This window comes from Xenia sp. Carnegie-2017, unplaced genomic scaffold (assembly GCF_021976095.1).
Source record: "Xenia sp. Carnegie-2017 unplaced genomic scaffold, XeniaSp_v1 HiC_scaffold_25, whole genome shotgun sequence".
Taxonomy (NCBI): Eukaryota; Metazoa; Cnidaria; class Anthozoa; order Malacalcyonacea; family Xeniidae; genus Xenia; species Xenia sp. Carnegie-2017.
In genome coordinates, this window is record NW_025813488.1 from 837,247 (window position 1) to 858,099 (window position 20,853).

Below are 20,853 nucleotides of genomic sequence, written 5' to 3' on the forward strand. Positions count from 1 at the left end.
TTTTCAACATTTCCCTAACTTGGACGATTTACATCAAAAAGCATGTAACGAAAAAATTGACACGAAGAGATAAAGTGCGTTCTAGATTTTATTCAAGTCAATATTGTAAGGTAATTTACAACGAAAAGTTTTTCTTCAATTACGAATGAGAAATGAATTTAGAAGGAGGTGAATTTAACATCGCATGAAACATTTTCTTCATCCAAAGTGAAAACGATGAACATTGGCTAAACAGCTGTATTCCGTCTGAGTTGAAGAGCATCTAACTGCGCAAGTACATACATCATTGTCTCTTGTCTCACAGATTTCAATTGTGACTCGAGATTCCGTACTTTCTCTACTTCTTCGTTCAGATCATTGTTTAATTTTTCGTTTTCCCTTTTCAACCTTTTGTTCTCTTCTATCAGCTCCAAGTTGCCTTGGTTCGTCTGAAGATATTATGGAGACATAAACAGTTTTAATAACCTCACGTATGGCGACATTAATGGTTACTACAATCAAACATATACACTTTTTACAACGACAATAACAAAGTGAACATATTTGCTCACTGACACAGCCTTATGCACCAATACCTAATGGAGACCAACGAATTACAAGACTACAACATGAAACAAGGCAAACATCAAAATGCCGGCTGAAATATATGAAATACGGTCAATAACACATAATGGAGATTCATGCACATGACTACAAAATGAAACGATAAACACTGCGAAATGAACATGTTTCCAATGAACACCACAACAAAGTCATACACCTTTACCCCTCAAAACAATGCAACATACGAACTCATAACTGATACTTTACCTACACAATGACAATATAAGTGCACAATCACCTATGCGCGCAACATGGGCACTAAAGAAAAGAATACTACCAACAAGACCCACCTCGCCATTTTTCTTTGGTTCATCGTTGACAGCATCAACATCATCTACAGAAATGCTTCTTCTTGGTAGCAAGTTTTCAGTTTCTTCAACAATTAGACGAGATTTCCTCTTATTTTTTAAACGATTTCTGACTGCTTCTGCTTTTGCGGCAGTTGCTGAAGAGAAATAGAGAGATAAAGACCTTTAATATCAGATGAAAGGAAAATTTTCAGTTATCGAGCAAATTTACCGGAAGAATTGGAGAGAACAGATGACCTTCTTGTGTGACAATCGACTACCACTTGATCTTTGCAAGATTTGTGCACGGTAATGCCACAATCTATAAAGAGTTAGAAAAAGTCGAGGAGAGGAGTGATCAAGTCCAAAATAATGTCATGGGAAACTAAATCGGACACGCTTTTTAGAAAACGTAATTTATTAAGCGAAACAGGAATTGAATTACACAATGAAGAAGTCAATTTGGAAGAAAATGTGGTAAAATAAACAAAACAATATAATGTTTGAATTATACAATGAAGAAAGCAGTTTTAAAAAAGATGCTATGAATTTAAAAAAAAAGCGAGGATAGGCAAGACGAATAAAGAAACCCTATAAGCACCTAACTATGAGAAAGCGGTAGCAAAGTTGTATAATATGAAACATATTCCGAATAAAAAGATCATATTGAACTCAATATTTGAGAAACAAACAAGACAGTTTTTATTTTAAAGCCAGCAAGGAACTGTCACTATTTGATTTCACATCCACCCAATCAACTAATCCTTCTCATCCAATTCACACTTCCGTATTTCCGTTGAAACGTTGTTTTAACGCACATATAAGTAAAGCCACAGTTAAATTGTAAATGGAATCTCACGATGAATTTGTAATCAAAATATTACAGTTAATACAAAAATTGTCTTGTTTGTTTCTCAAGTATTGAGTTAAAAGAGTAAAGAAACGTTAAATATAAGAATGCAAAGTCGAACCATTTACCTTTACATTTGAGTCCTTGTCTTATCAGACCCCATAACTAAAAACAAATACAGCGTAACGTTGGACATTGTCGTACACAATACGCTGATAAAAAAAGAGCTTCGTATAAAAATTACGTATCAATAGATTACTTGATGATGAGGAATTTGATTTATTTACATAATTCTGCACATAATCTTTAAAATGAAAACTTACAAGCAAAATATTTCAATGTAAGTTCAACATGACATTCACCATGAACACACAAATGGGGTTGCTTCAAAGGATCTCGAAAATAAATACGTTCATGGATGTAATGGTAAAGCCCTTCACCAGAATTGAGCATAATGGAAATCGTACAGGCAGAATGAAAGGCGTGAAAAGAAAGTGAAAACCTTCAAATGACGTAACGAGTTTTTTCAAATGCATGGAAATAGATGGAATAAAAAAATCAACAAAGCTACTTTGCAACACAACTGGTAGATGGATATCCTGCAACAAAAATGATGCATTTTCCGCAATATTATTCATGCTACTTCAGTTAACATTTAATTTTCTTCCTAATTGATCGATTAACACATTTTTGAATCATTAATTCTTCAACAGAATTTTTTCCCATTTTATACATTTCTCCAAAAAGCTACGAGCCCATTGACTATGGGGGGGTGGGGGGAGGTGGATACTTGGTACTATTCCACCGATACAACACTCTAGTGAAGTTCAAAACGTTCTTCAATGAATTAATGTAAGTGAAGATTAACTTAGCAACTAACTTGGTTATTATCTCGAACAATTTTCACGGGGGTTCAGCATGTTATACAATGTAAACATCTTGGAGGTAAGGTCAACTCAGCAAATACCCAGCCGTTAAAATATTTCATTATATGGCAAGCGCCACTTCGTAAGAAATAGTAAGCTTTGATCGGCTCAGAAACATTTTTATGGGTCCAATATTTTCCTTAATGGACCACGGTCCAATACGCGTAATTGCACAATTAAATGTAAACAAACTTCGTAAAGCAATCAAAACAACGCAAAAAAACGAAACAAAAAACATTTGCGAATGTGAGTCGAAGGAAAAACACTCGGAATACAGTTTAACTTTCCTGAAGATACAATTTGAAACGATTTCTCTTTTACTGACGAAAATTAGAAACGTGAAAGCCAACCCGTACAAAACAGCAAAAACGACAAAGAAAGCAAGCTTCGTTAAAAATCAAATAATGTCATATAACAAACTTCGGTCCAATATTTCTCCGTAAAGACCTCGAGCTTGGTTATTAAAGGCTAATTAATGCCATAAAACGTGTTCTTCGTTAAATTTAATCGAGTAAAGTTTACTTACCACACCTCCACAGTGTTCACAATAACTGCGGGTAAGATAGGTCGTCTCTTGAAAATTATGAACAAAATCTCTTCCTAAAGCTCGAAAGTTGGCCTTCAAAAAGTAGGCTTTCATTTCTTCCTTAGTTACAACACCGTCACTGAAACATTAAGTTAAATGCTAAATTTTTGAGAATTTTAATCTGTAAATGATTGCTATGGTGTCTGTCCAAATATAATGCGTGTTCGTGTCATTTACCTGAATATAACAGGAAGGCTATTTCCCACCAAAATACGAACCCACAAGTGTAACTAGTCACAATCTTTCCAAGCACGGCCCAAAGAAAGTTCATTTATGGTTTATTTACGACAGTTAGCTAAGGCCCTGATTATATGAGCCCGGTAGTCGGGATTGAGCAAAGCGTTAAATCATTTTTGCAAATGGAAAGGATTAAAAAACTCACAACAAAAAACTTATTTGAGCAATCTCTCGGCTGAGCAAAAACTCGGGTTTTACAAGCCTGTCTGCAGGTAAAATTTGGCTTAATGCAAGTACAAGGCATGTTTATCTAAAGATAGCCTTCCAATTATATTCAGTTCAAAGATACGTGCAAGCAATAACGTTATAACAGTGTGTAGAGCGTACATGCAGGTAGCTTGACAGCTATATATTAGTAGATTGATGCGTATGGTTTAAATTACATTATATATTCAAAGGTTCGTGTATTACACAAACATTACAAACATAAATCTTTCAAAATGTGTGGTAGTGACGTTCAAAAAAACGAAATATAATTGATATGTGTGATCATCTGCTAAGCTTGCATTTGTAAAATATTCAGAGCTTTTTTGCTAAGACAACTTTTTAAATCATTCGTAGTGTTTTATGAACAGTAGGATATTTTTTAATGTTTGTATACTTCACACTAATTCAAAATGACAATACACATTTCCTGTACACACAATACAATGACGTAAGAACCAGATAACAAATACAGCTAACCTGACGTTTACTCTTGATTTGACTCTGAAGAGGACTACCGCTAAGGTTGTCGAAACGTCAGTCAACAACAACAAAAACAGTTCTTCTCAGGACTATACCAACCTGGACCATCATCATTTACAGACATGTAACGAAACTCCCGGGTTCAAACCGTTTACTTTAGTACGATATTTTGTTGACACGACTGATAAATTGAGTTCGTGTTTACATCCGCTTATTTCATCCGTATATAATAAATGATAACTGGCAACTCAAGTGTATTTACAAGCGTGTATTTATTCTCTGATGACTCTGACGATGGCTTTGGAATAAATTAAAACACATTTATTCGCTTTTTGCTTTACCTTTTAATTATTAAAGCACAGTGACAGTGTGACCAGAGAGAACTTAACTGGAGTAAATACAAGTATAGTGCTTCAGCTTTCTCGTGTTGTTCGACAAAACAAAATATTATTGATGTTTGTGATAGCTTTGAGCGCTTACAATTGCATGATATCTTGATTTATTCTATTTTTAACTATTTAATTTAAGCAGATGGTCAAGGTTATAGACAAACGAAACAATAAATGTATTGATCAAAAAATTACATCCAGACATAGAGATGAATCCTCAAACTGATTCAGTAACCGCATGAACGACTATGTTTTGTTAAATGAAGGACCTAATGTATACATCGTACATACCTGTTGGCATCGACAACACCAAATGCGTCAATAAAAGGAAAGTTAGTGGAGATCGCCTCAAAATCTTCAGTAGTTAGTCTCCCATCGCTGTCTCGATCGTAAAATTTGAAAACAGCCTGAAATAGGTAAGACGAAAAATGTTTTGACTTTTCCAATAAACTTACTGACCTCAAGAATAAGTAAAGTTATTCGAAGAGTTGAAGTTTGACAAACCTCGACCATAGAGGCCACGTGTTTGTCGATGGTCTTCGAATCGGGAGATGCTACGCGACCTGATGCCCAATCAGCAAACAGTTCAGAATTGGCTGTCGTGGTGACTCGAGGTAGCTAATAGAAAGCCATAATACTCCATTTCTTCAAAATGATAACAAACATCAAGTCAAAACGTGGCAGCTATGTATCAAAAACTCACTGTAGTAGATTTCCTCGGTTCTTTCGCATATGATAGCTCATACAACTCATCTTCTGAGATGGTCATTTGAATAGACACCTATAGAAGACCAAAATTTTAATCTTATCGAGACAATTATGCTGGTATTCTAATGCAAATGCTTGAATTTGATTGGTTACTTCACTCGCTATCTGATTCTCAAAAGACAGCGGTAGCTAAAAAAACATGGCTTCTGTCTTGCGTTTTTCTCATGTTTCTGACAATTTACTAGATAGTTCATTTGATTTTTACCACGAGAGAAGTTATTTACATTAAACTTTAGTTTAATTACACTAACTACATATGCCTTATATAAGAGTAGTCCTTTTTTTTAATAAATATGTCAAAAAATATATAAAACAACGAATTAAGGAGAACTATAATATCAATTTTCCTTGTGAATAGTTAACAAGTCAAGACTAATTTAACACTCCAATCGAAGAACAGTCGAAAGCTGACTAAACAAATAAGTAGAACTGTTTCATAGGCCGTGTGTTTTCAAATTTATTCGTATAGTTAAAGCTACACGAGCAGAAACTGACCGCTACCTGTGAGTAGCTGAGACAACAAACCTTGGTGGATAGTAAGATTCTACAGAAACAAGCAGACAACTTTTCTCGATTTCAATAAGGTAGCTAATACTTCATTCGCGCTTTGCCCTCGTCACTCATAGAAATTTCGAGCTCGTAATATAATTTTTAAATAAAGTCTTGCATTGCAATACCTGTTTTTACGGGACGAATATACGATTCAAACTTTCATAACATAACATATAACATAGAACATAGAACATAACATATATCGTATAACATATAAAATATATTGATTAATATCCGCTTAATAATTAACCTCATAAGCGAATTAACCTATAGTATATAACTAGTGTTGGCTTGTCACTTAGTCTGACAATGAATTGGTAATAGATTTGATAAATCACTAAATTATAGTCTCCTCTCTTTCACCTCAAATATTCATTTAATGATGGACATCATATTCTGAGTATATATGTTAAACTTTATGCTACTATACAACACTATAACTACTTAATCTTATCCTTACTTTACTTATATTGCAGTATCTGTGCGTATAAACGTTGTTAAATATCTTTCTTATGTAACTGAGAGGAGTTAATCCATCCAATACATTTTCCCGCCGCAGCACACGAATTTCAGTAGATAGCTAAATGACATGTTTTGCATTCTACAGGGATAGAAAACTGGGACGATTCATACATCTGTCTTGATGTGTATCAAATAAAAGTGGCGCAAACGAGGTACAAAAGGTATCGAACAGTTAACATAACTTAAATACAGAGACAACTCACCCGCAGCATATTGATGAGTTCATACTTAGATGGAGCAGGGGGGAGCATATTTTTGAAGTTCATTAATGTGGCAATGACCGCGTAGAATTTCACCATCTTTTGAAAATTGATTAGTTTCTCTTCAGTGACGTAATCAGGCAGGGCAGCATCCACGGCAACGAGATCTTTTAAATGTACACCTTAATAAAATAAGACGTTGTAGCTTGACTACTTAAACCCATAAAATGTCATGGTAATTATGATACCTCTATAGTTTCCATGGCAACATATAAGATAAGAAAGAAAGCGGTGGTTAGTACATCAATCCCTTTTACTCCTCGTGAAATGTAAAAAGATTTTCTTACAGTATAGGTACATAAAATCCACTGCATTTCATAAGTTCGCGTCTGTATTTGGAGTAGTTTCCTTCTGAGGACAAGAATTCTGTCATTTCCTCTAGAAACTAATTGTTATTTATTCAATGAATGGTTAAAGATCAAGTTCTCGCTCTGTGAAAATGAAAATTACCTTCCTTTTGTTCTCACTGAGCACTGCCATGGTGTCGTGTAACCTCCGCAAAGCACTGTGGTTCAAAGCACCGACTACTGCCATCAGACTATTGAAATTTTGATGACTTCGTAAACACTACACAAAGAAATGCTTCAACATTAATCATTATAAAATAAATAAAATAAATTCATCGCGTGCGCTGATTGATGTATAGATGTTTTTGAATTAGCTCAACCAAACAAATCAATCAATCATTCAGTAATCAATCACTCAATCAGTAATCAGTCATTCAATCAACCAATTAATAAATCAATCAATCAATCAATCAATCAATCAATCAACCAATTAATAAATTAATCAATTAATCAATCATTCAATCAATCTTTCAAAGAGAATTTGCAGATCAATCATGAATACATTTAAGAGGAAAAATTAAAACGTTTGTTTTCAATTTGTCTGTCTCATATTATTGTTATTTTATAAAAAAAATGGAAGATGTTTTTCGTGTTGGCACTGGCTAACGCAAACCTTAAAGACACTAAAGAGAGCTCTCGAGCAGATGCAGCCCTCGACATTAGGTCTCGGGCTTGCACTGATTAGCTCTCAAGTTCTCCCGAAGGTGTCCTCGGTTTGCATACGTAAGCCTGCGCAAACACAGTAAACAAGTTTTATTCCTTAAATAAAAGACAGTTCGTCATGTAAATAACCAACTGTCATACCTGGGCAACATTCAGAAATTTTTCTATAATATGCGCTCGCATCGCAGGATTCTCCCCTTTTAATACCATCGCTTCAATCCAACGTGATAAACCATTAAAAACACCGACGTATTTCTGAAGGCAAGGAACGGTACTTAATTTCGGTTTTCGAGCGTAAGTCTTCCATTCAGACATCTGCAAAGAAAGGGATTTTTTAAACCATTAATTGTAGCTTGTACCACTTCTATTGGTAAAACTTCCATCAACAAAACTTATAACGAGATCTTTTTTACAATACAGTAAACCCCTGCATATAAGAGCTTTCATTATTCAAGTTAACCTAAACAGACCTCTTCTCATGAAACAGTGCCCGTGAAATTAAGTTAAACACGTTCTAAAATAAGTTCTTACTTTCTAAAGAAAAAGTGACTCCTTTTCAGGTGGTAGAAAATATTTTCATAGATAATATTAAAAATTACAGTATCTGCCCTTATTTCAACCTTATATTACAAGTTACTATACGACTACATCCAACAACAAGAACAAAGACTGAACAAACTAAAGGAACTCATACCAACGAAAGTAAGTGATACTTTACTTTCTACGATACAAACTATTGCAGAGAAACGAGCAAACAAGACAGAGACACAACACCAAATCAAACAACAACAAAAACCTGAACGTTTAAAACAAACTAAAACACGTACAAGACATAAACATGACGGTAACTGGGTGAGGAATATTTTTTCCCGCTCATTAGACGAAACTGAAACGCGACTACTATCTTACGGACTAAAACATTCCATAACACCTAGACGAATCCCGACTGAGACGATAGTATCAAGTGTCGAGGCTGTCCTAGCGTATCAAAGAGACTTGTCAGAGACAACCAAAGACGATATCAGAAGCATGATAGCCTCCACTTTACAATCGTCCTCTATACGAGACAACAACTTGACAAAAGACGAGCAACAAGCACCCAAACGACTAAAACACGATAACAACATCGTCATTTTACCAGCAGACAAAGGACGCGTGACTGTGGTCATGGACAGGAATGATTACTTTAACAAAATGAACACCCTTGTTAACGACAGACAAACGTACGAACAACTCAAACGAGACCCAACACCATCACTAGTACGCAAACTTAACAGCAAGATCTTCTCTATGAGAAAATCTAACATTATATCTGAAAGTATTTACTATCGACTCAGATGCTCAGTACCACGACCACCCAGACTATACGGACTACCAACACTTCACAATTCACAAATACCCATGCGACCAATTGTTTCATTCTGTGGTTCGCCTACTTACGAACTCTCAAAGTACTTGACTGACATACTGCAACAACTTACAAAAAAATCAAAACACAAGCTACAATCCACTGAAACTTTCATTAAAAAATTGAGCACTATACAAATACCGGACAACTATATACTAGTGTCTTTTGACGTGAAATCATTGTTCACCAGTATTCCACTTAATCTGGCACTTATTTGTACAAAAACCCTCATTACAAACACCATGGACGTACTGCCATTACCGACAGAAGACATTATGGAGCTACTGGAGCTCTGCCTCACCTCGACTTACTTCCAGTACAAAGGTACACACTACAAATAATTACATGGAACAGCAATGGGCTCAACCGTTTCTGTTGTAGTTGCTGAAATTGTAATGCAATCTATAGAGTAACGGGCGCTCACGACTTACAAACATGAACTATCTTTTTGGTTCCGCTACGTAGATGACACAATCACAGCACTACATGCAGACAAAATTGATGACTTTCACACTCACATCAACAAACAGAACAGCCACATACAATTTACTAAAGATGTCGAAGGAAACGGAACTCTTCCTTTTCTCGACTGTTTGGTAAAACATGACAATCAAAAACTACGAACAACAATTTATCGCAAGCCAACACATACAGACCGACTACTAGACCAATCATCTTACAACCCTACATCACACAAAGCCACCACAATCAGAACATGAACAAGACGTGCACAAATCATATGTGATTCACCGGACGCTCTACACAACGAAAACAACTATCTTAAACGTGTTTTTGACAAAAAAACAACTATAACTCTGACTTTATCAAACGCAACACTTACAAACCCAACAAACCCAACGAAACGAACAACTCAGTGAGAACAGCAACGATACCTTACATCAAAGGTACGTCTGAGACTATCTCGCGTATCTTACGACCATACAACATACGTGTCGCACATAAACCAATCACAACGTTACGACAAGTACTATGAATGTTTTTTATGCAGTGCGGTGTTTTGAAATTAAATGAAGATATGATCTTCGCACTTTGCTGGACAATTTAAGCAATCGTCTCAGGACCTGAAAAAATCAGGTGACTCAACGGGATTCGAACCCATGAGCCCAACAATATTGACCTGCTCACCACTGTGTGACTTCATAGCTCAGTGGTCAGAGCACTGCACCGGCACCGCAGAGGTCATGGGTTCGAATCCCGTTGAGTCACCTGATTTTTTCAGGTCCTGAGACGATTGCTTAAATTGTCCAGCAAAGTGCGAAGATCATATCTTCATTTAATTTAACGACAAGTACTAACGAACATAAAGGACAAAGAACAACCCAATGAACGACATGGTGCAGTTTACAAAATAAACTGCTCCGACTGCCACGCCTCCTATATCGGGGAAACTGACAGGAACTTAAACATAAAACTTACTGAACACAAACGAGCTACAAAAAAAAAAACAAGACAAAACTAATCACATTGCCGAACATCACCGAATCACAAAGCACAACATTGACTGGGACTCGGCAAAATGCATTACTTACAGTACTGACTATAGACAACGGCTTACATTAGAAAGTTGGTATACCAACTTGGAACAAACCCCCTGAACAGATCACAGCAATTACCGGCACCTTACAAACGACTTATTCACAATACAAACAAACGACCAACTAAAAACATTACACTTCACACTAATTCACAATGACAATACACAATTGACACCCTCACATTACAACTAAAAATATCACACCTAAATCACACTTCACAACTAAAAACATTTCACTTCACACTAATTCACAATGACAATACACATTTCCTGTACACACAATACAATGACGTAAGAACCAGATAACAAATACGGCTAACCTGACGTTTACTCCTCATTTGACTCTGAAGATGACTACCGCTAAGGTTGTCGAAACGTCAGTCAACAACAACAAAAACAATCCTTCTCAGGATTATTTCTGTTACTGTAAAAAGATTACTTCATGGTTGGTTTGTTTGTACGAATTTTATTATGCACTCGTTGCAAATGTGAAGGATTGAAAAAAAAACTCGTTCGCTACGCTCATTTGTTTGTTTGCAATATCGGGGTTGTGATATATCTTCATTTATCACTCCTGTTGACTGACATTTCAATGACGTCATCTCTTTTAACAAATGTTATAAGATAAATCTCTGTGACATCTCAAACAGACTAAAATTTCTATATAGGCAAATGCACACCAAAAAATACAATATTGAGAACATACAGGAATTTTCTTCAGAGATCTGCAGTCGATATGTGTCAACTGATCTGCTATATCTTTAGGTGTGAGATCATTAAATGCCAGAGACTTTGTTCTCGCTACTTCTTTCTGTCTTATCAATCTTGTTGAGTGAATATGATCAGCTGCACCCCTGCAAAAAACGTTTAAAAAGGATAAATTCGACTTGGAATGAATAAAATAGAGTACGACACCCAACCTATTGCAATTTAGCAATGAATAACGACAATTTGGAATTTAAGCCCCTAGATATCTAACTACCGTGAGGGAAGGAAGCAATCTTGAATAGTGGTAAGTGACACGATCGTTTTAAGTAAGCTAGGTTAAAAACAAAAGAAAAAACAACTTACATTGATACAATAGAATGATCAAGCACATAAACGTACAATGCACTTGATCATTCTCATGTTAAAATATGTAGTTTATTTTAGTTTAAAACGTAGATAGATGCTGCGAAACTCAGTTACGTAGCCTGCTTAGCTCGATCAAAGAAAAGGAAGGGGTGGGGGTTGTTCATGTATAAATGTTCTACTCAATAAGTTAAAATGAATTTGAGTGTTTTCTACATATTATAGCATGCACCTATAAATACGCCATCCCTCCCTCCAATTACCAAAGCTAGATTCGCCAAAGTAAGAATTACATAGATTAATATAAATTTTGCTAAATTTCTTTTTTTTTTCAAAATAAGGTTCAAAATTACTTCAATAACTCCCCCACCCCCTCCAGTGGCCTAAAAAGCCCATCGTTACAACAAAATCGTTACTATTGGTCTTTAGATTCTGCTAAATAAAAGCATTCTAAGAAAAGAAAATCGTGGATGGATCTACGAATGCTTTGTAAAGGGGGCTGTGCTCTTGTTTGGATTAAATTTCAGTGGCTACTCGTTGGGCATAGCATGTCCGAGTATTTTTTTCATTAAAATCTGTTAAATTTACATAATAACTGAGAGATTTTAGGAGGTCCGTTTATTTAAGCCATCATCACATTTGCTTTTGCTGAGTTGTTTCGTATATTAGTCGCCCCTACCCCACCAAATCCACCCAAGACGAAAATTACTCACAGAGCTGTCCTTCCAATCAATTTCTTTATTCCTTTCTCGCAACGAGGATTCTGACGAATGAGACGTTTCTTAAGCTGCGCAATATCTCTAAGGATGCTGTCCTCAGCACGAAGCTGGCTTGAAAACTTTGACAACCAATAACTACAAACACATGAATAGCCATGTCACAAAATGCTTTCTGAAAAACCCGATATTGAAGAATAGTATATTTTCTATTTTCATTTCTATTTTCTTGTATTCCGACTTTGCATTACTTTTGAAAAGATATTACAGTTCCTTTTGAATTAACATAGTTGCAAATAAGTATGAAACCCTACTCTAAGTAGCTCTAAGTAGCTCAATGAGACTAACACCTGTACTAAAAGCTCGTTTATACTGAAACTCACTAAATGGGACTTTAAAATCGTCCCTCAAGTATTTCAAGACGGTATTTATTCCAGCAAACGTCTTGCTATACATGGAAAAACGACTTTGTCATTGATCAGTGAGGGCGCAATTTCTAAGTCGTCCTCAATGAGTGTGAGTGACTTTAAGAATGCAGTCGTGAGAGCGAACGACTTACTGCAAAAACTGACAAAGTATCCACATATTCACAGGAGGATCCTCCGAGTCATTAGCTGAGGAAGATATTACTTTACTAGATTCATCATCCGACTTGTGAACGGAATGATCATCAAGAATAGGAGAGTCTTGTTCCTCTGGCGATTCTTTGTCATCGAACGTAACTTTCAATTTTGGTATTTCCGAAACAGCATCGCTGTATCCGACTTTCACATGATCAGCCACACAAGTTTTAACTTGTGTTGCATCAGTGGAAGTGATTTGTGATGTGACCTCTTGAAGCAAGCCCTCAGGCTTTGTTACATATTCATCCTTCATCGTATCTTCTGCATCGTTTACAGGAACTTCAGGAGTGATTGACTGATCGTTATCATCATTCAGTTCATTGGTTTCAACAATGCTTGTCAACCTAGGAGAATTTTCTGGAATTTCTAACAGCTGAGAAGAGCCAAATACATCTGAGTCATCACTCAACTCGTCATCATTTGAAAGCACGTCGCTTGAACCAAATTGTGACTCATATCTTGTCACAGTTAAAGAATTTGTTCACGAGGGCAGAATAACTTGAGCATTTTCATCAAGAATATAAAATATATTTTTCATTTTAGTTCTTTACTAAAGGCGTAACGTTAGTTGCAACTATTATGTTTGAGTAAATATTTAAGAATTACCATAATATATTCATTTCTTCAGAAATCTGAATGCTTAGTGATGGAAAAAGTGTTCTTCTCCTGTTAAAATGAGCCATTTTAATGCAAAAGATTGGCCGATGTTTATTTTTGCTTAAGCTATGCAAATCAATCGGATATAGTTTTTACTTCATGAAATCAGATGTAGCAAAACATTCCAAACAAGGTATTAACTATGGGTTTCTAGAAATTACTTCCCATGAAAAGAGGTTTGATATGTTCTTTTGACTGCAAATCTAAGTTTCAAACTATATAGTCGAACCCCTACTTCCAGACACTTCTCGGAAATGGATGCTATTACCTCTAATAAAGAGACATCTCCCCTGAGCTGACACCTGGTCACATCCCAGGGGTGTCTGCTTACAGGAAGTTTGACTGTAAAATTAAGTGAAACCCAACCATAATTGCATCAAATAAAAGTGAAATATTTTGAGTAGCTTGAAAACATAAAGCAGACAGGGATTCTATATTAATCTTATTTTATGTAAATGTGAATCACATCTCACTAAGTTGGATACATTTTGATAATCTTTGCAAGGAATTCTTTTGGTGTCACATACCAACCATGCATGGTAAGAAGAACAATTGTTACAGATGGAGGAGACACCACACAACCATTTTCATCTATTGAATTATAGCATTATGAATTAGTAACTCAAGAAGAAAGGGGGAAAGTTATTTCTAGAAAACTCCTTCATTCAATTGTGTAGATGTTACTGCGAACTTGTCAACTTACCAAACTCTTTTAGTGCAATTTTAATCAATTGCTCAAGACTTCCAGATTCAATGGAAAGGTTGATGTCGTCATTTGACGACTTTGACAAAGCTAAAAGAAATGTATTTGTGTATAATATTTAAGAGTACAATTCGACTGCACAGTCCACTGAGCAACTTGAATTATTGAAATTAGAATCTCACATGCTGCTCTCAAAAGATTACCACTCAGGCATTGAACTAGAGTCTATACACATACATGGCCTCGAACATGGTTTCAAGTAAAAATTGGCTGGTTCAAATTATATTTTAAACCAATAAAATTCGTTCGCCAAAGGATCAAGTAACAAACAAAATAAGTTCTCGAAAATTCTGATTAAGGAATAATTAATAATCAGCAATAGGCAGTCTACAAGAAACACACTAAAATCGGCGACACAAATCAAGAAGGGGTGAGAGAAATAAATTGATTTAAAATAACACGATCATAAGAATAAATGGAATGTTTTGATTGAATCGGTTAATTAGCATTGGAAAATTTGATGTGGAAATTGTGATAAAAATTGACGTAGTAATATTTCCAACAAAAAGACTCAAACCTCTTTCATGTTGATTAGACATCTTATTTATTGGAGCAGTAGCTTTTGAAATTAAAATTCATTCGATATTATTTTCCATGTTTGTGATAGTGAAGCAGATATATGAATAAACATCTGACAGGAAAGGAATAAGATTATGTTTTTGAGCCGACGTTGTGATGGAATGCGGTCACCAACCAGCAATGACGTACTGTCCCCTGACCACTGGATAAAGACATCCTTGTCAGTGTCCAGTAAAACCAGTGAGTGAAACTATTTCGCAAGTAGATAGGCAAATTTACGGTTTCACACGGTCTGACAAATAAGTAGAAAAGTATACTAGCAAAACAGGAAAATATCAGTATACGCACTATTGAATCTGTGCTTTTAAATAGGACTTTTTAATAGGACTTACTTAATTCTTTTTTTAACATAGTTTGTAGAAAACGAGCATAATTTTTCCAATTTTTAATTAAAAAGCTCTGAAAGCATAATATGGATATTTACCTAAATTTCATAACAACTTACTCAAGCAAATATGATTTAAGTTACATTTACTTAAATTTAATCCAAACATTGGCTCTTTTTGTAAAACCATACGACAGTGAAACTACGTTCTTCCAGTTGGATAACCTCAACATGAAGTTGTTGAACATCATTTTTCATCTCTCCTTGAGTCTTTGGTCATTTTTTTTAATGTTCTTGATTCTTCGCCTGTGAATTAAGTTCAACACAATGCACAAATAGACTTTATAAGCTATGAATACAAAAATGGATATAAACACAATTAAATGCTCACATTGTTATAGGGTGGATGTTGTTGGTATTGGAGTCTTGCCTAATTCCATGTTCTCACCACCCTCATCTTCTTCATTGGTTTCCACCAAAGTGCTCAAGTTAGATGAATTACTCCCTTTATTTGAAAAACGTTAAAAAAACATAGCACAATGAAAAGATGAAAACGAATTACGTTTTTTGTTTTACTGTATATTTTTCCATTATACAAACAAATCATCAAAACTTAAATTAATAGAATCGTTTTGTTAAGCATATAAACACATATTCGGTTATTTCAAGCTGGCCATTTTATTTCGGGATGGGTTGGTTGGTATAAATTACATTGTTGTATTTAGCGTAATGGCGGGAAAATTTAAAATCCCTTGTGTTGTATTAAAACGTAAACAAAAGACAACATTTTTATACAGAAAGCCTTGTTTGATGAATGAAGCATCAAACTTGAGAAATATATCTATATAGTCCGATTGAAACATAAGAATATAGGTCGTGTTAACATAAGAATATAGGTCGTGTTAATAGAAGAATATAGGTCGTGTTAACATAAGAATATAGGTCGTGTTAACAGAAGAATATAGGTCGTGTTAATAGAAGAATTTAGGCAAAAACACGTGATTGTTGAATATTATAACTTTTTTGTTTACAAATAATGTACATTTTTTCATTTTGAGCGTATTATTTTTCACTGGCACAATTTTTAAAAAAACTAGCATAGATTGTGAAAACTGGCATAATTCAAGCATAATTTACTAAAAAACCAATTACGCCCCCTGCATGGGCGTAGTTTGAGCACTTTAGGATTGTGTATAGAGTCTAATACGGAGACGTTCACCGTGTTCGCGATATGCAAAGCTCACCTTTATAGGTTTGAGTACTCTGGTGACTCTACAATACAATCCATACAATGTGTAACCGTACGTCCTGTGTCCCAAGTGCAGGAGTCACCATTTCACTATGGTGATAGCCGGGAGGGCACATGGTATATACGCTTTTTTAATATGTGTAGTGGTGTAGAGAAAAATCACAAAACTACAGATTCATCCCGACAAGCCTGTTTCGTGATTGCTCACTCTTCAGGGGATTTAACGAAAACGGATACCGATACACACTAAAACTTGACCCATACGCTACTACCAAACGGAAAACAGACTTTGACAAAATATACTTTGGTACAACCCTCCATTTAGCAAAAACGTCCACACGAACATTGGCCACAAATTCCTTTTATTAATCGACAAACACTTACCCATAGACCATAAACTCAGGAAAATATTCAACCGTAACACTATCAAACTCAGCTACAGCTGATGGAACAATATCGAACAAATAATCAACAATCATAACAAACTGAGAACATCAGACAAAACTGACGACAACTCCGCGAACAATAAGACACATACAAAAACATGGACTATAATTAGTCCAAACACCATGGACGCACCGCCGTTACCGACAGAAGACATTATGGAGCTACTGGAGCTCTGTCTTACCTCGACTTACTTCCAGTACAAAGGTACTCACTACAAACAATTACATAAAACAGCAATGGGCTCACCCGCGTTTCTGTTGTAGTTGCTGAAATAGTAATGCAATCTATAGAGGAACGGGCGCTCACGACTTACAAACATGCACTACCTTTTTGGTTCCCCAATCACAGCACTACATGCAGACAAAATTGATGACTTTCACACTCACATTAACAAACAAAATAGCCACATACAATTTACCAAAGATGTCGAAGAAAACGGAACTCTTCCTTTTCTCGACTGTTTGGTAAAACAGAACAGTCAAAAACTAAAAATAACAGTTTATCGCAAACCAACACACACTGACCGACTACTAGATCAATCATCTTACAACCCTACATCGCACAAAGCTACCACATTCAGAACATTAACAAGACGTGCACAAATCATATTTGATTCACCGGACGCTCTACACATTGAAAACAACTATCTCAAACGTGTTTTTGACAAAAAACAATTTTAACTCTGACTTCATCAAACGCAACACTTACAAGCCCAACGAACCCAACGAAACGAAGAACTCAGTGACAACAGCAACGTTACATTGCATCAAAAGTACGTCTGAGACTATTTCGCGTATTTTACGACCATACAACATACGTGTCGCACATAAACCAATCACAACGTTACGCCAAGTACTAACGAACATAAAGGAAAAAAAACAACCCAAAGAACGACAAGGTGCAGTTTACAAAATAAACTGCTCCGACTGCCACGCCTCCTATATCGGGGAAAATGGCAGGAACTTAAACATAAAACTTACTGAACACAAACGAGCTACAAAAAAAAACAAGACAAAACTAATCACATTGCCGAACATCACCTAATCACAAAACACAACATTGACTGGGACTCGGTAGAATGCGTTACTTACAGTACTGACTATAGAAAACGGCTTACATTAGAAAGTTGGTATACCAACTTGGAACAAACCCCCCTGAACAGAACACAGCAATTCCTGGCACTTTACAAATGACTTATTCGCAATACAAACAAACGATCAACTATAAACATTACACCTCACACTAATTCAAAATGACAAAACACAATTGACACCCTGATATTACAACTAAAATATCACAACTAAATCACACATCACAACTAAATCACACATCACAACTAAATCACACATCACAACTAAAAACATTACACTTCACACTAATTCACAATGACAATACACAATTGACACCCACACATTTCCTGTACACACAAAACAATGACGTAACAAATACGGCTAACCTGACGTTTACTCCTCATTTGACTCTGAAGATGACTACCGCTAAGGTTGTCAAAACGTCAGTCAACAACAACAAAAACAATCCTTCCCAGGACTATACTAACCTGGACGCTCTACATTTACAAACATATAGTTAATTATCCCATTAGAAGTCGCCTTGTCATAACAAATAGAAGAGTTGTGCATGCACATAATTCGAACATAATTTGATCTCTCCTATCCTTCTTTTCTCGTTATTTTAGCTCAAAATTTGAAATACTTAGTCGCTATCTTTGTTTTGGGTGGCTCTGGAGAAAATAGACTAATCAATGTTCTTTATTAGCTACTTCATTGCTCCAATTGTTGTTGCCTTTGAGTTGAGTATTGCTGACGGTTCCATTTCATCTATTAATCTAGCGATTGTTGATGTCTTCCACCATTTTTAGTTAAAAACTGCAATTAGTCTGATTCATAAACAAGTTTTCTTCCCACGCAGAATGGCTAAGTAAACAAACAAAAGACTTTTAATTTTTTTAAAGCTCTTTGACTTAATTGACTTATTGTTGATGTCATAATTTAAGAAAGAGATGTCATCTAGTGAAAAGTTGTAGCTATGAAAACAAACCTTTACGTCTGTATGAGTTAAATTCTCTTAATTTAATCTAGTTTGGAAATAAAACATCATTTAGTTGTTCCATATTGGTTGACAGAGCAAATGTTGTTAAATTCCTTGCTAATAAGGTTTCATGAATTGTCTCAAATAAAGAAAGGTCGGTAGATCGATGCACTTGTAGCTAATGCAGCATGTTTACTTAATCCTCTTAATTCAAAGGGAAAATTTTTTTTCTGTGGATTCAGACTGCTTAGACCCACCAGAGATCTGTTCTTTATTGAAAGATATTTAAGTGATCTTTTCACATTCCCATTATTGGCAAAGGTATTGGATAATAATCTTGTTCACACACACAACATGCCCAGCTCAGAAAACATATTTTTAACAGTTGATTAAAGGGCATGTGCAAACACAGTGAGCATAATTTCCCCATTGACTACGATTACCCAAAATATTGCCCAAATTTTCTGTGTGCGAAATTTCTAGGAAAAATTGCGGATATAGAGTTTTTACGAAACCTTAGGTAAGATCCTTAAGGTTAATGATGTTTGACAAACATGGTCGCCTTACGCCGCTATATAAATAAAAACTTGAAGCATAATATCCTAAATCGTGTTCTCCAGTTGCGAAACAGCACGATATTTGGCTGCTGCAAGGAATTAAATTAACATTCTAATGAGTTATTTTGTTTGCCGAAGAATCTGCTTTGCAAGAGGTTAATCGTTTGGTCAATTTAGAGTCACTGATCGTAGCTCTAATATTAAATACATACACATCGAAGGGTCGTTAAAAACGTCTTTAAATATGCTCCTTTTAGTAATAACATGCAAGGCATTGCTTTTCTATTCCTTGTAGAAAATAAAATATATACAATTTCATTAAGTTTGCTAGAACAATTGGTTTAAGGTATCTTTTAAATTTTCAAACGTTAATTTAATTATTTCTTTTTTTCAGAAAATGGTCTGCTGCCAATGTACAAAAAACATCAATCAGAACCAAGTAAGGGAAAATATTTGACTAATACGTTCACTGCTTCGTTTTATTATTAAATTTTCAGAAGCAGGTGCATGGAACTGTCAAGAAATTTTAAACTATAGTTTTTATGCAAAATATATGACAACTGTCGTCATTCAATTAACCGATCAACAATTTATCTGGAGACCTTATGTAATTGACAGCAAAACAAATTCGTGTAACGTCTATAAGAAATTCCATTTTGGTTTAAGTCATAATAAATAAGTGCCAAGTGCTGTAGAATTAAATTTATCAGAGGTGTCCTGGGAGGAAGGGGGAGCTCTATTGAAAGGGCTGAAGCCATAAAATCGTAAGAAATACGTAACGTCATCTTATGAAAGTAACATAGATGTTCACAATGTTGAACTGAAATGATTTGTAGATGACAGATCATAACTCAAAATCTTACAAGTAATGACCACTATTTTAATAAATGTTTAAAATAGATTTACGCACAGTCATAACACACTATGACGAGGATAAGCATATTAAAAGTTAAAACATCATGACATTATGCATTATTGTATACTGAATACTATTACTCTAATATTACATTACTATCATTCTAAAACAGTAGTGATAGTCTCCCAAAATAACGCAGCTAATGATCTGATAACCACCTTTTATAGTAAGTAATTACTTATTGGATACCTGCTCCCACGCAACTCAAAGCAGCTATCCAACGTGCTTCGTGTAAGTTTTAACCTAAGATATTCTGTTGAA

General features: G+C 35.3%; 1 protein-coding gene and 1 long non-coding RNA gene across 3 annotated transcripts; both read right to left on the reverse strand.

Moving 5' to 3' along the window:
* Positions 1–70: 70 nt before the first annotated feature.
* On the reverse strand, positions 71–15,117 carry LOC124453099 (ras guanyl-releasing protein 3-like). Of its 2 annotated transcripts, XM_047003850.1 has the most exons (18): positions 14,988–15,117; positions 14,411–14,500; positions 14,193–14,298; positions 12,987–13,508; positions 12,425–12,565; positions 11,347–11,494; positions 7,819–7,992; positions 7,118–7,234; positions 6,955–7,052; positions 6,611–6,791; positions 5,269–5,346; positions 5,070–5,183; positions 4,857–4,972; positions 3,193–3,331; positions 1,869–1,905; positions 1,123–1,212; positions 894–1,048; positions 71–428 (listed from the first exon to the last, which is right to left on the reverse strand). In XM_047003850.1, the coding sequence occupies exons 1-18, from the start codon at positions 15,007–15,009 to the stop codon at positions 228–230; spliced, it is 2,529 nt and encodes an 842-aa protein (XP_046859806.1). In that variant the 5' UTR covers positions 15,010–15,117; the 3' UTR covers positions 71–227. The 2 variants fall into 2 exon arrangements, 1 of the variants encoding a protein (XP_046859806.1); XR_006950995.1 differs by lacking the exons at positions 71–428; positions 894–1,048 and adding an exon at positions 2,064–2,135 and having other exon boundaries at positions 1,174–1,212.
* A 302-nt stretch (positions 15,118–15,419) lies between these two features.
* LOC124453614 lies at positions 15,420–15,987 on the reverse strand. Its single transcript, XR_006951152.1, has 2 exons — positions 15,766–15,987; positions 15,420–15,680 (listed from the first exon to the last, which is right to left on the reverse strand). It is a non-coding gene; the product is annotated as an uncharacterized LOC124453614 (long non-coding RNA).
* Between the last annotated feature and the right edge of the window lie 4,866 nt (positions 15,988–20,853).

Coding starts and splice junctions, on each gene's coding strand:
- LOC124453099 (XM_047003850.1), bottom strand. CDS start 15,009: ATGTCTAATCAACATGAAAGAG. Junction 12,566..12,986: donor ATACTTTGTCAGTTTTTGCA/GTAAGTCGTTCG, acceptor ATGTGTTTGTAG/TTATTGGTTGTCAAAGTTTT. Junction 3,332..4,856: donor GGTGTTGTCGATGCCAACAG/GTATGTACGATG, acceptor TTAATGTTTCAG/TGACGGTGTTGTAACTAAGG.